This window comes from Vipera berus, assembly GCF_964194415.1.
Source record: "Vipera berus genome assembly, chromosome: 10".
In the NCBI taxonomy this organism is placed as follows: Eukaryota; Metazoa; Chordata; class Lepidosauria; order Squamata; family Viperidae; genus Vipera; species Vipera berus.
In genome coordinates, this window is record NC_138213.1 from 9,662,741 (window position 1) to 9,676,650 (window position 13,910).

Below are 13,910 nucleotides of genomic sequence, written 5' to 3' on the forward strand. Positions count from 1 at the left end.
AATTCTATTTTATTCTACAGAAATGGTAGGGGATTATTATATAGCCATACAGATTGGTAGCAGTGGACGGATACATAGACATACATATCAAATAAAATGTACAGTGAACAACAGTCACCATGGACCTTGTTGCTTAACTTTTTCTAACTCTCACAGGAAACTCTTCTCGGAACAAAAAGAATCAGAGATTATAACCATTGATACAAACTAAATACGGGCTGAATACCTCTGTAGTTGTTGCAAAATATAAGGGCACGATAAAAAATTGATTTACCATGGTCCTCACACTTAATGACTGTCGCAGCATGATCACAGGATCAAAATTTGGGCTGGCAGGTATCGGCGATGGTTGCCACATCCCAGGGTCACCTGATCACCATTTGCAAACTTCCCAGATGGCTTCTGACAAGCAAAGTCAATGGGGGAAGCCAGATGCCCTTAAATGACCATGTGATTCACTTAACAATTGCACTGATTCGCTTAACAACCATGGCACAAAAGGTCATAAAACCAGGGGCAACTCCCTTTAACAACCGCCTTGCTTAGCAATGCAAATTCTGGTTCCAGCTTTAAGTCAAGGACTAATCCGTTATTGTGCTTATATCTGGAGATGCAGATGTCACCACCTGTCCAAAAGGGAACAGGGTTGAAGAGCAAAATTCAAGGGCCAGGATGTTTCAAGTAGCTCGGAATATCCTGGTGACTGGCTCCAACCGAGGAATTGGATTTGGACTGGTGAAAGAGCTGGTGAAAATAAACCCTCCTCAAGGCCATATTTTCGCAACTTGTAGGAACCCTACTGAACCTGAATCAAAGGTATGTAGATGATCAACCGTAATTAAACATCTTTAAGATATAGGTTGGGGGAATGTGCTGATGTGGGCTTCCCTTGCAGCCATGAATCAATTGAGGTGTTTGGGACAAAAGATTAAGCCAGTGTCAAGTATCATCGAATGTTATTGCTTGACAGCCAGGATGTTGTGAATCACAGTCTACCGAATGACGCAAGGTGGCTTGGGATCCAGACCTCACACTAAGACATCCCAAACCAGAAAACTCACCTGCTTTATGCACCTCATGCTGAACCACACCATGATTTTATTTGGGTTTCACATGTCACACAGTGTAAGAGCCAAGTCCAGGTACTCCTCAAATTTGGACCACAATTCAGCCCCAAATTTCTGTTGCTGGGCAAGACATTTGTTAAGTGAGTTTTGCTCTATTTTGCAAGCTTTCTTGCTAGCTACTGATAAAAACAATCCATTGGGATGCTCTGCTGTAAAGGGATTGAAGAGGGGGAAAATGCTTGCCTTCCACTTGGAGGGTTGAGAGTTCAATGCTAGATAGCAGCAGATATTTTTCTTCTTGGGCGCAAAGAAAAAAATATTTACTGCAAACCCCGCATAGGCATCAGGAAGGGCATCCAGCCAGTAAATGCTCAGTTTCATTCAGCCCCAAATTTCTGTTGCTAAGTGAGACAGTTTTTAAGTGAGGTTTGCTCCATTTTACAACCTTTCTTGCCACAGTTGTTAAATGAATAGCTGTGGTTGTTAAGATAGGTGCACAGTGGTAAAGTGATTCTGGCTTTTTTTAAAAAAAAACAGATAAATGTGCAGATGTGGACTATTCTAGTCCACGAATCCTTCCAAGCTCCAGTTCACAGAAATGCATCCCAGTTAATATTGTTGCGGATGCTTTTTTATATATTTTATCTATTCGACCTGTTTTTTTCCACATTTTTCCTACGGCAACACCTGCGGCCGGCGTCAACTTCCCTCCGTCCAGTACGCTCCCACAGAGAGGGCCTCCTCAGGGTGCCGCCAATCAAAGAATGCCGATTGGTGGCCCCTAGGGGGAGGGCGTTCTCTGTGGGCGCGCCAGACCTGTGGAACCGCTTGCCGGTCGAGCTCCGGATGGCCCCCGACCTTCGCTCCTTCCGGCGGGATCTAAAAACTTATTTATTTGAGCAATCTGGCCTGGTTTGATGGGTTAGGGGTTGGGGTTTTAACATGGTTTTTTAATTACTGTATATATCGGGCATAATATTTAATTGTTTTTTAACTTTTGTACTTCGTTTTTAATATTTATTGCCCTGTACACCGCCCTGAGTCCTTCGGGAGAAGGGCAGTATAAAAATTTAATAAATATAAATATAAATATATTTCCTTTCTCAATTGCAGGCTTTGCAGAATTTTGCTAGTCAGCATGACAACACTCACGTAGTTCAGTTAGGTATGGGATCTTTACTTTCTGGGTAATTGTTGCAGTGAAAGCCACAAAACATTTTGTGGCACTTTAACCCATTTCTTATGGGATAATACTTCAGGAAAAAGACGGTAAGCTTCTTGACTCCAACAATCGAAGCAACATACTACCATATCTATCATCATAAATTCCATGAGCCAGAAGGAGGGCTGAGAAAACATCTGCAGACCCCTCACATCCTGGACATAAACTGTTTCAACTCCTCTCCTCTGGACAGCGCTATAGGCACTATAGGGCATTGCATGCCAAAACAATTAGACACAGGAACAGGTTTTTTTCCCCTCCGGCCATCATTCTGCTGAACACCTCATTCCCACAGCACTGTCTTATGTCTAAGCATATTTACCCATGTAGTGTGAGTGGAGTAGTAGTATCATCCTTTCATCTTCTTTATTACCACCTCTTATTGGCATCATATTACGATTATTATTACTCTGTTACTTTGCATGTACATTGAGAGCTTCTGCACCAGAGGCAAATTCCTTCTGTGTCTAATCACACTTGGCCAGATTCTTCTCTTCTCTTCTCTTCTCTTCTCTTCTCTTCTCTTCTCTTCTCTTCTCTTCTCTTCTCTTCTCTTCTCTTCTCTTCTCTTCTCCTCTCCTCTCCTCTCCTCTCCTCTCCTCTCCTCTCCTCTCCTCTCCTCTCCTCTTCTCCTCTTCTTGTCTTTTTCTCTTCTCTTCTCTTCTCTTCTCTTCTCTTCTCTTCTCTTCTCTTCTCTTCTCTTCTCTTCTCTTCTCTTCTCTCCTCTTCTCTTCCCTCCTCTCCTCTCCTCTCCTCTCCTCTCCTCTCCTCTCCTCTCCTCTCCTCTCCTCTCCTCTCCTCTCAATCTTTCAAGTCAGGAAGTACCCATTCCACCCCTCATATTAATTCTCTTGAACACAAGGGAACGTCCCTTCTAAGATACCTTTGCCCTCTCTCCTCCTTCATTTAAAAGGTGACAGTTTCCCTGTCCAGTTGTGTCTGACTCCAGGGCCCGGTGCTCATCTCCATTTCTTGGCCCAGGGAGGCAGCTTTGGACATGTGGTCAGCATGGCTATACCCAAAAGGTGCAAGGAACGCTGTTACGGTCCCACTGAAGTGATACCTATTTATCTACTCGCATTTGCACGCTTTTGAACTGCTAGGTTGGCCAATTTCATTTATCCGGCTGTTATCTAGGCTGCAGCTTTCCCCCCGCCCCCCGGCTCTGAAGTTCTTTCCCACATACCCTTACACTTTGCCCGCATGCATCAAACTAGGAACCAAGTTGATTTTATTGAGACCTGTCCTATTACCTTTTTGCTGTCTGTGGTAGATACGACAGACCTTTCCAGTATAAAGTGGGCTGCCTCAGAAGTAGAATCCCAGCTGAAAGGACGAGGGCTCAGTCTGCTCATCAACAATGCGGGCAGAAATTCCCAAGCCCTTTTTCTGGAACATGTCGATCAGGAAGATATGCTAATGTCCTACAAGACCAACACAGTGGGACCCCTCCTGGTTGTCAAAGTAAGTCTGGTTTAAGCTCCCGGGAGCTGTATAGATAGTCCTCAACATAAAACGGCATCGAAAATGGTGACCTATGACTGTTTTTCACACTTATGACCGTTGCAGCACCCCCCCGGTCACGTGATCAAAATTCAGGCCCTTAGCAACTGGTTCATATTTATGCCGGTTGCAACGTCCTGGGCTCAGGTGATCCCCTTTTGTGACCTTCTGACAATCAAAATCAATGGGGAAGCCAGGTTCACTTAAGAACCGTGTTGCTAATATAACGACTGCCGTGCGATTCCCTGTGGGAAGAAAACTTGTAAAAGGGGCAAACCTCACTTAACAACGGTCTCACTTAGCAACAGAAATGTTGGGCTTGGTTGGGCTCGTAAATCGAGGACTTCCTGTACATGTGTAGAGTTAGGGACAGTGTGGTGTGGTGGAACATAGTAGAGCAGGCCACAGGTTTTGCAGAGTCATCTTGAGATGGAAGGCCTGGACAGGGATTAAGAGTGAAGACAATAGTAGGCAATCACTCATGAGAAGAAACTCAGCTCTATCTCTTATCACTGAGAAGGGGAGCAGCAAAACCAGCCCATGGTGCTCTGGCTTTGCATAATGACCACTGCAAAAAAGTTCATAAGAATGACTCCGGTCACGTGGTTGCCTGAGTTATACAGTCATGACTCATGACTGTAATGAGTAGCCTCCAGAATAGCATAGCATAGCATAGAAAATAGGATAGAACAGAACAGAAAATAATAAAATAGAAGAGATGAGAATAAATTCTTTACTGACCAAGCGTGATTGGGCACACAAAGAATTTGTCTCCAGTGCATAGGTTCAGAGTGAACCTATAAATCGCGATAATCATAGTTACAATCATTCATCATAAGTGACAAACAACAACTGATAAATCATAAGAAATGATGGTCATAAAACAAGGGTTATCTGCAATCAGCAGCTGTTAAAGATGCCAATGAGGTCAACCGTGAGCCAATGGGATCAGAGGTGGCACCGAGAGAAAGCCATGACTTGGGAAATGAGAAAAGAATAAAAGAAAAGATTTGAATGAGACCCAGGAAGAAGAGAAATGTGACATTCCGGCCTACTGTTTCATATGTATTTTAGGAATTCCTGCCTCTTCTGAAGAAGGCTGCCAAGGAGACCACGAAAGAAAACATGGGAGGCAACAAGGCAGTTGTCATCAACATATCTTCTATAATTAGCTCCATTGGGGAGGGTTTTAATACCCCAACAGTAAAAATTCCTCCAATGTACCAATATCGTATAAGCAAGGTAATTCATAAATTTTGTTATTTTGAACCTAGCCAACGAGATGGTCCAAGTCGTCTCTAGCCCTCCTGCTTGCCAATCTCTGGCTCCAGTAGCGTCTGATCAGTGTGAAGCCTTTGTCAACTGAAACTGGACATGGAGCCAAGGTTCAGAAGATGTGTAACTGTTAGGGAAAGGACTTGTTAAAGTGATGATGAAAACTCAGGTCCTTGCGTGAAGGTTCAGTTAAACTGATTTATTGAAGGTGGAGATTCGTTCTCCGAGCTTCTGGATTGGTTTCCAAATGTTTCATTACCAGGCAAGGTAACATCTTCAGCAGAGTTTAAGGGATGTCGGTGTTGGTGTTCTTCTGCTTCTAAGGGCTTTGTGAGGTCAAGATGTAGCTCTCAAGATGGGGAGGTCCTATCAGGTGAGGGTCTTGTGATGGGTCAGGTGTGGGTCATCTTGGGTTGTCAGACCCATCAGAAGACTCTCACCTGACATGACCCTCACCTGACGTGACCTCCCCATCACAAGATCTACTGACCACAAACAGAAGAACATCTGCTTACCAAGCAGAAGAACATCAACACTGACGTCCCCCTAAACTCCACTGAAGATGTAACGAAACCCACCCACAAGCTCAGAGAATGAACCCTCACCCTCACGCTCAATAAACACATGTTTCATCATCATTTTAACAAGTCTTTCCTTGAAGGTCACACACCTTCTGAACCAACCCTCAGACTCGGAGAACGAACCTCCACCTTCATCCTACACCCGAGTTACAGATATTCACCACTAAATAGCCCTCCACAGAAACCTTGTCAAACTAAGGGTCAGCGCCTACTTGGAGCTTTATGGGGTCCACAGCACTCAAGGAGGGTTGGAGTTAGTTCACTGGTGGCTATGTAGGGACTCTAGGCTGATCCCTCTTTTCAAGCCAACCCCCAGGTTCTGCCATTCATTCTCTCACGCTTTGTTTTATAGACAGCGCTGAACATGGTCAATGCCTGCCTTGCGGAGGAACTGAAAAAAGATGGAATTGCGTGTGTTCTGCTCCATCCTGGGTGGGTGAAAACTGACATGGGATCAGAACAGGTACTATAAGATGGGGGCAGAGGGAATAATGACTATTCTCAAAAATTTGGAAATGTAATAATTGAGAGCCAGTTTGGTGTAGTCACCAAAGGCAACTTTTATGCCTAAACTGGGAATAGAACTCACCGTCTCCGGATGATTGGCCCAAGATCACCCAACTGGCCTTCGTGCCTAAGGCGGGACGTGAATTCACAGTCTCCCACTTTCAATCCTGGTGCCTTAACTACTAAAGGAAGCTGGTTTTATAAATAGTTATAAAGCAAAAATATGCCTTTGGTATATTTCAGGGCCATTTGTGTGTTTTCTTTTTTTGATGGGTTATGTGTGTCAGGCTAAGTCCAAGAACAAGGTGGAACAGTTCAGCCATAATTCAGTTCTTTGCTTCCTTGCACCTAAAATATAGACTCCTACCAGACTAAACCTTTACTACTCTCACCTTAACGGACCTACCCTGGGAGGTTCTAGGGAGTAGCTATCCTTACTCTCTTTCTCTGTCTCCTCTCCATCTCTGGGCTGTGCTGCTTCTTGTCTCACCCTACTCTTGGGATGTGTTCGGCTCTTTCCTGGGAAAGTGCCACCTCATTGTAGTCTTCACACCAGCTGCCCCTCTGTGGCTGTCATCTCTCACAATGTGTGTGTATGTCCAAACGGCAAATTGAAGACTTGTCTTTGGAGTCAGCCCATTCAGAGTTCAGAACAGGGCAATAATAATAGCAATAACAACAACAACAACAACAAAAACAGTAGTAGTAGTAGTAGTAGTAGTAGTAGTAGAATAACAATAATAACTGTAACATCATGCAACATCCACGTCTGCCTATTCCAGGTCCTTGGAAAGGAGTCAATAGGTGGACAAAAATGCCAAACCCCAAAAAACAAAGTGTCACAATCTGCAAATTGAAGTTGAGAGACTGTGGAGGAAGAAATCATGGTTGTACCAATAGGAATAGGAGCCCATGGAGCAATAATCAAAAGGCTGCCTAGACACATGGAAATTTTGGACTTGTTAGACTTGAATATCTTGACTTTGCAAAAAACAAACAAAACCCTACCTTATTCGGAACTGCCTATATACACAAGCACTACCTTAACAGCTCATAGGTCATTGGTTAGGACTTGAACTGTTAGGTTTTTACAACCCAGACTGTGAATCGAATTGAAGGTTAACAATAACAACAACATAAACTAATTTGCAAAACTATAATCCAGCTTCTCTTTTCCTTGCAGGCTCCTATGACAGTGGAGGCCAGTACTAAGAGTTTGGTGAAGGTCATTGCTGGCTTAGATTCGTCATCATCCGGCACTTTTCTGGATTGGGAGGGGAAAAAAATAATCTGGTGAACAGATTATTGAGTTTCTTTCTCCCTGGGGGAAAACATCAGACCTTAGTGAACTGAAAGGAGAAATCTTCCCTGTGGTTTCTTCTGCAGGAAGAGCCTGTCCCTAAACACAGTAGGACTGCCTCGCTGTTGTTTGTTATCCATAAACGCACGACGGTCACGGAAAATCTTGCCATCACCTTTCATTACAAGTGCCACATGTGGGAAGGTTGTCTCCAGTGGAGTGGGCGCTGTTGCTGTTTTATTTGTGCTATTCATTTGTGGGAATCCAGATCTAAGGGGGGAGGTTCAGAAGCATCGCAAAGGATGTGCAAATTGTGGGGGTGGGTGGGTGGGTAGCAGACCGGAGGAGTATCACATCTCTTCTGATCCTTGGAGATGCTTTTCCCAACCCTACAAACTTTTGACAAGTGTCAGGGGTTGGCCCCAAACATGCAAGACCTGTTTTCCCTAACAATTCTTCCCGCTGTGCTCTTGAGACTCCCATCCAAGGCTCTGTCACCGAAACAATGCCTTAAGATCTGCTTTCCCCAGGCAGATTTGCGCGCCACAGCTCCAGGCAAATGAAGAGATTGTGTCAGAAGGAGACACACCTCTTTCCCCAGTCCTTCTTGACACTGTAGTTACTAAACCACCGAACAAAGTCCAGGCAGTACAAACAAGTAAGAGTTCGGTGAAAGGATGGCTCCGTTAGCTCATAGCATATTAGTGACTGGTTCCAATCGGGGAATCGGACTAGAACTGATCCAACAGCTGGTGAAGATGGCTGAGCCTCCAGAACTTATCTTTGCAACTTGCCGGACCCCAGACGGACCTGGAGGGAAGGTTTGTACAAAGTGATCGTAATTGAAGGGCAAGGAGAAGACACCTTGCTGCTATCAAAGCAACTTTGCTTTAAGTTCTAGAGGAAGGATGACACAGTGGCTTCTTTACCTCCTGTAGTTACCTTAATGTTGCTGCAGGAGTAAAGCTACAGAAGATAGCAGAACCTACAGAGATACTTTTCACTCCAAAGAAGTAAGACATAAAATATTTTTAAAAATATTCTTAGAAGCCCAGAAGAGAAACAAGGCTAGGCTCTAAACAGTAATATTTGCATGAACCTCCTTTTGGAGGGAATTCGACGGGTAAGCCAGTCTGCGAAGGAAGCCGTATCCTGCTGGCAATTACTGTGGGACAGATGCCACCGTCTGCCAGAGGAGACTGAAATAGCAAAACAGTGAACTAAAGTACAGTTCTAAAACGGGAGGTTTTGGTGACTCAGAAGTGGGATGGGGGGTGAGGTGTCAAGAGTCACACAAGACAAGGCAATGATGTACAGAAAATGAGATCACATCCAGAACCTGGGCAGAGTAACAATTTGTTCACTGGATATTGCAGCAATGCTTCTGGTGTGTTCACTGTCTTGAGATGATGGGAGGCAGTGAGAAAATGTGACCCCGGGCCCTCTGGGGTCACAAAAGCAGCGAATCACATACAGCTGCCAGCCACAGAAGGGCAACATGAACCAGAAAGCAAATTTAGAAACGTTGCCACTCTTAAAAGCCTACCTGTCTTGACATGTTTTAAAATCACATGAGTGCGGATTCACTGACATGAGATATAGAACAGGAACAGAAAGAGAAAATCTAGATAAAACCCTTTTTTTCCCCCTCCCCAACAAGCAGGCATCCAGCACGCACCATTTTCAGAAATAGAGTCCTGGTTTTGAACTTTTTGAAACTTTTTGATGAACAAAATAAAAAAAAAACTGGTGATTGTATGGATTTGAGAGCTAAAAAGGACTCAAGGATAGGAAAGAAATGTTTTCTGTTGTTCCTTGGATCATCTTGTCTTATTCTCTTTAATTCCAGACCTTGAATGAACTCGCTAGCAAGCATTCCAACATTCACATCATTCAGCTAGGTATGAGCGCTTTCCATTTTTTCCTGTTCCAATTTGGCCTCCGTCTTTTTAAAAACCCATTGGGAAATGTGCATGGACTATGGACAGTTTGACAATGCCGTAGATGTGTTTTAGCTTTAAAATGTTTGTATCCCAATACAGGTAATCCTCGACTTCCTATCACAGTTGCTAAGCAAGATAGACGTTAAGTGAGTTTTGCCCCATTTTATGACCTTTCTCAACACCGTTGTTAAGTGAATCACTGCAGTTGTTAAGTTAGTAACAGGGCTGCTAAGTGGATCTGACTCTTCCATTAACTTTGCTTCTCGGAAGGTTGCAAAAAAAGTGAACACGTGACCCAAGGTCACCGCAACTATCCTAAATATGTCAGTTGCCAAGGGTCTGGATTTTAATCACGTGACCCTAGGGGTGCTGCAGTGATCTTAAGTCCCTTTTTTTCAGTGCTGTTGTAACTTTGAATGGTCACTAAACAAACCATTGTAAATCGAGGAATGCCTATATATAAGTGTCATGTAGGCACCGGCAGAGGTAGGCAACCTTGGCTCTTTTATGACTGGTGGACCAAGTCCCAGAATTCCTGAGCCAGCCATGGCTCAGCTTGGAAACCTCTCCCTTTCCCCTCAGCATGTCTGGCTCAGGAATTCTGGGAGTTGAAGTCCACGCGTCATAAAAGAGCCAAGGTTGCCTACCCCTGGTAGGGCTACCTGAAATTTGGTTCCTTCCCAATTGCTGACCCACAATCCTGGAGGTGTCATGCCAGCTTTTGGCTTCTCAGAATAAATATCCCATTTCTCTCGTCTCTTCACGGAAGAGGTGGAGGATCAGTCCAGTGTGAAGGCAGCTGCTTCAGCGGTTGAGTCGCTTCTACATGGTAAAGGTCTAAATCTGCTGATCAATAATGCCGGTGTGAACTCCTATGCCACTCTGGAAACTGTGGAGCAGCAGGAGATGCTGTCTGCATTCAACACCAATGTGGTAGGGCCCATCCTTATGGTTAAGGTAAGAGAATAATTGTCTCCTCTCTGGGAGGGAAGCAAGAGTGTGAAGGTTTTGGTCTCGTATATGATGAAATAGGGTAGATTAAACCAACACTGGAGAACTTATGATCCTCTTAAGAGGTGTTGGATCACAGTTCCCAATATTTATCACCACTGACCATGCAGGTGTTTGGAGTTATTTAGCAATGCCTGATGGACTACTGATTCCCATCCTATCATAAATCTTATCCTATCATTTCCTATCATATTATCATATTCTATCATGAATCTTATGATTTATGATTTGTGACTATCACTTTATTGTTTGTATGTTCGCAGGGGAAAATTCCTTGTGTGTCCAGTCACACTTGGCCAATAAAGAATTCTATTCTATTCTATTCTATTCTATTCTATTCTATTCTATTCTATTCTATTCTATTCTATTCTATTCTATTCTATTCTATTCTATTCTATTCTATTCTATTCTATTCTATTCTGTAAGGTGCTATGTAAAATGCAGAAACCTCAGAGTTAAAACTGAAGGGGGATCAATGATCCCAGAAATGTAAAGATTGCTGGGATTTTCAACTGAACGTGTGATTAAGGAGATGTGAAAGAAACTAATAAGAAAGAATGGGGCTGCTGAGACCAAAGAAAATCAGAAGCAAAGGCAGCCTTAATCAACAAAAGCAATGGTAGTGTCTTAGAGATAAATCAATGATGTTGATACTAGCCATTCAGTTCCTGGGTCAACTTAATGTATCTTGCTTCCTTCAGGAATTTCTGCCCCTGTTGAAGAAAGCAGCTGGAGAGGCAGCCATAAAGGAGATGAGCTGTCAGAGGGCAGCCATCATCAATGTGACCTCCAAGTTGGCCTCCATTGAACGGGGCTTTGAAGTCATGAAAGGACCCATGTACCCTTATCGTGCCAGCAAGGTAGGTTTTCCTTGGAGGGTCAGGTCATTCCTTTCCTTCAGAAGAATTAGCTGGTGGGACAGCAGAACACACCTATGTGTCCAGTCAATCAGATCTTGACTCCTATTGGGAACATTTCATTCATTCATTCGTTCATTCATTCATTCAACTTATATCCCGCCCATCTTCCCTGGATCTGGATGGGACTTAGTCAGATGGTGCTCATTCACTTATAATCATTAAAAAATGTGTTGCAGATGTGACACATGTAAAAAGGGGCAGACCTCTGTTTGTGTAGACACCATATTGACATTTGGGATTCTGTTGCAGGTTACCCTGGTCCTATGTTGCCTTTGCCTCTCTGTCCGTTAAATCTTTCACATCTGGAGTCTTTAATCCTTTAATCCTTTAATCCTTTAATCCTTTCACCTCTTAAGCACCTCTAGTTCTTTGAGATTACAATTCAGGTAAGCCCTGTCCAATCCATCCAGAGGTTAGGGAGTCACAGTCCAGAATATTTGAAAGGGATAAAACCCATTTTTCTTGTCATGTCAATGCTTTTGATAGCAGCGGTTCTGTGATTGGGTCCGGGCATCAGAGCAGAGAAGTTTCCAAAGAAAGAAAAGGGTGAGAAGCTGATCTTAAGAGTTTAATTTTCTTTACAGGCTGCTTTGAACATGGTGACGGTCTGCTTCGCTTTGGAACTAAAAGAAGAAGGGATCTTGTGTACTCTGATCCATCCCGGTTGGGTGAAAACAGACATGGGAACAGAGCAGGTACTATAAAGGATGTAAGAAAGACAGCCAGGGTTTACTACAGAGACAGCATTGGTCCCTTGTGGGAGCTGAGATGGGCTGGTGTATCCATCTCATTGCTCCTTGATCTTCAACAGCTTTTCACACTGTTGACCATCATGTCCTTTTGAACCAGCTTCAGGGGCTTGGGGGTGGTGGCACCATTTTGTGATGGTTCTTTTTTGTGATTGGTGACATCTACATGTTAGGTGATGTCATCTATCATGTTAGATGAGGTCATCTATCAGTTTGGAGTCAGGTACCATCAGTATCCATCTCAACCCTGGGCCAGCTGAGTTAGGCTGGAGAATTCTGGGAGTTGAAGTCCATATATCTTCAAGCTGCCAAGCTTGAAAATCACAGTGCTATGCTATGCAGTGGCTGTAGCAGCCATCCGTTTGTTGCTGTTGTTTTAGCCAGAGAGGGAGAATGAATGGGTGAGGGTACAGGATTCGAGCTTTCTTCCCTGAGGATAGTAACCCTGCCTCTCTTTCTCTCCCAGGCCCCTGTGACTGTGCAGAAGAGTGTGCAAGGCATCCTCAATGTGCTTGCCAATTTATCATCAGCCTCCAACGGGGCCTTTCTTGACTGGGAAGGCAAAAGGCTGCCTTGGTGAGATGTGCTTGTCCTTTCCTCCAAGAAAAAGAAAAAAAAGGAGTTGGATATACTTATCCTCTTCAATCTTTTTTTTATTGTATTTTTGTATCTCTGTTGTATTTTTAGAGTTTGTATTGGGTACGATTTACTATATATATTGCATTTGTTGTAAGTTGGAGGGTCGCTCTGATTTTGATGGTTGTTTAACCAACCCACCCAGATGGAAACTTTCACTTGGGAAGGAAGTCCAACTTTTAACCTGTTTGTATTGTAGGTAAGGTCCTTGGCCAGAACCAGCTTAAATTCTAAATTAGTTGTGGTTTATGATCTGTAAATATGACTTACCTCTGCTGGAAATCATGCAACTCAAAGTATTCTCCAGCTCTTTTTTATTATTACTATTATTATTATTATGATTATTATTACTCAGTTGCTATATTGTTTTTATGGTTGTTTGCATAATCCACCACATTAGACTGGATTTGGCATTTTGGTCCACCCATCGATCCTTCCCCAAGGACTTGGCATAGGCAGATGTTGTTCGGTGGTGTTAGAGGGATCATCATGGGATGTAAGCTATTCCAAGTAAAACTGCCTTTTGCAACTGGCAGATGGTTTTGACAGTGTTGATGGTGTTCAAGTGATGTTCCAGGTGTTTTGGAACTGAACCCAAGGCACCTGTTACTATTAGTACTATTATTATAACCATGGTTGGTCATACAACCAGTCAGATGTTTAGATTGGATTTGGCATTTTTATCTACCTATTGAATTCTATCGACCTGGGATAGGCAGATGTTATTATTTGATGGCGTTAAAGGGTTGCAGGGTGTAAACAATTGTTATTATTATTATGGTTGGTTCCACTGTCAGATGTTTAGATTGGATTTGGCATTTTTATCACCCATCTAGTTATTACTATTGTTAGGCTTATAATTTTCTTTTGGCAAGCACCAGCCTCAGCTCTAAGTCAACGTTTTGCTCTCCGTGCATGATTGCTGCTGCTTAAATTACCTGCTGTTCAACAGTTAGGTTAGAGCAGACATGTCAAACACAAGGCCCGGGGGCCGGATCCGGCCCGCGAAGTGGTTTCATGTGGCCCACAAAGCCATCCTGGAAACAGTGAGGGAACGGCCCCCACTGCCTTGGCCCTGGCCCAGAGACCCTCCTTCTGCCAGAGACCCTCAGATCTGTCCCACTCCTGCCCAGGCCCCCATAGGCACCCTTGATGCGAACAATGTAGAGCTGGCCACGCCCACCCAGTAGGCCACG

General features: G+C 43.7%; 2 protein-coding genes across 2 annotated transcripts; both read left to right on the top strand.

Moving 5' to 3' along the window:
* Positions 1–2,004: 2,004 nt before the first annotated feature.
* LOC308672609 (C-signal-like) lies at positions 2,005–7,452 on the top strand (the record flags this gene model as incomplete). Its single annotated transcript, XM_081335653.1, has 4 exons — positions 2,005–3,753; positions 4,867–5,034; positions 6,001–6,111; positions 7,339–7,452. Exons 1-4 carry the CDS (start codon positions 3,493–3,495, stop codon positions 7,450–7,452), a joined length of 654 nt encoding a protein of 217 aa, XP_081191779.1. The 5' UTR covers positions 2,005–3,492.
* A 680-nt stretch (positions 7,453–8,132) lies between these two features.
* Positions 8,133–12,658, top strand: LOC308672950 (C-signal-like; the record flags this gene model as incomplete). Its single annotated transcript, XM_081336264.1, has 6 exons — positions 8,133–8,276; positions 9,305–9,356; positions 10,168–10,355; positions 11,111–11,269; positions 11,914–12,024; positions 12,545–12,658. The coding sequence occupies 6 exons, from the start codon at positions 8,133–8,135 to the stop codon at positions 12,656–12,658; spliced, it is 768 nt and encodes a 255-aa protein (XP_081192390.1).
* Positions 12,659–13,910: the final 1,252 nt, after the last annotated feature.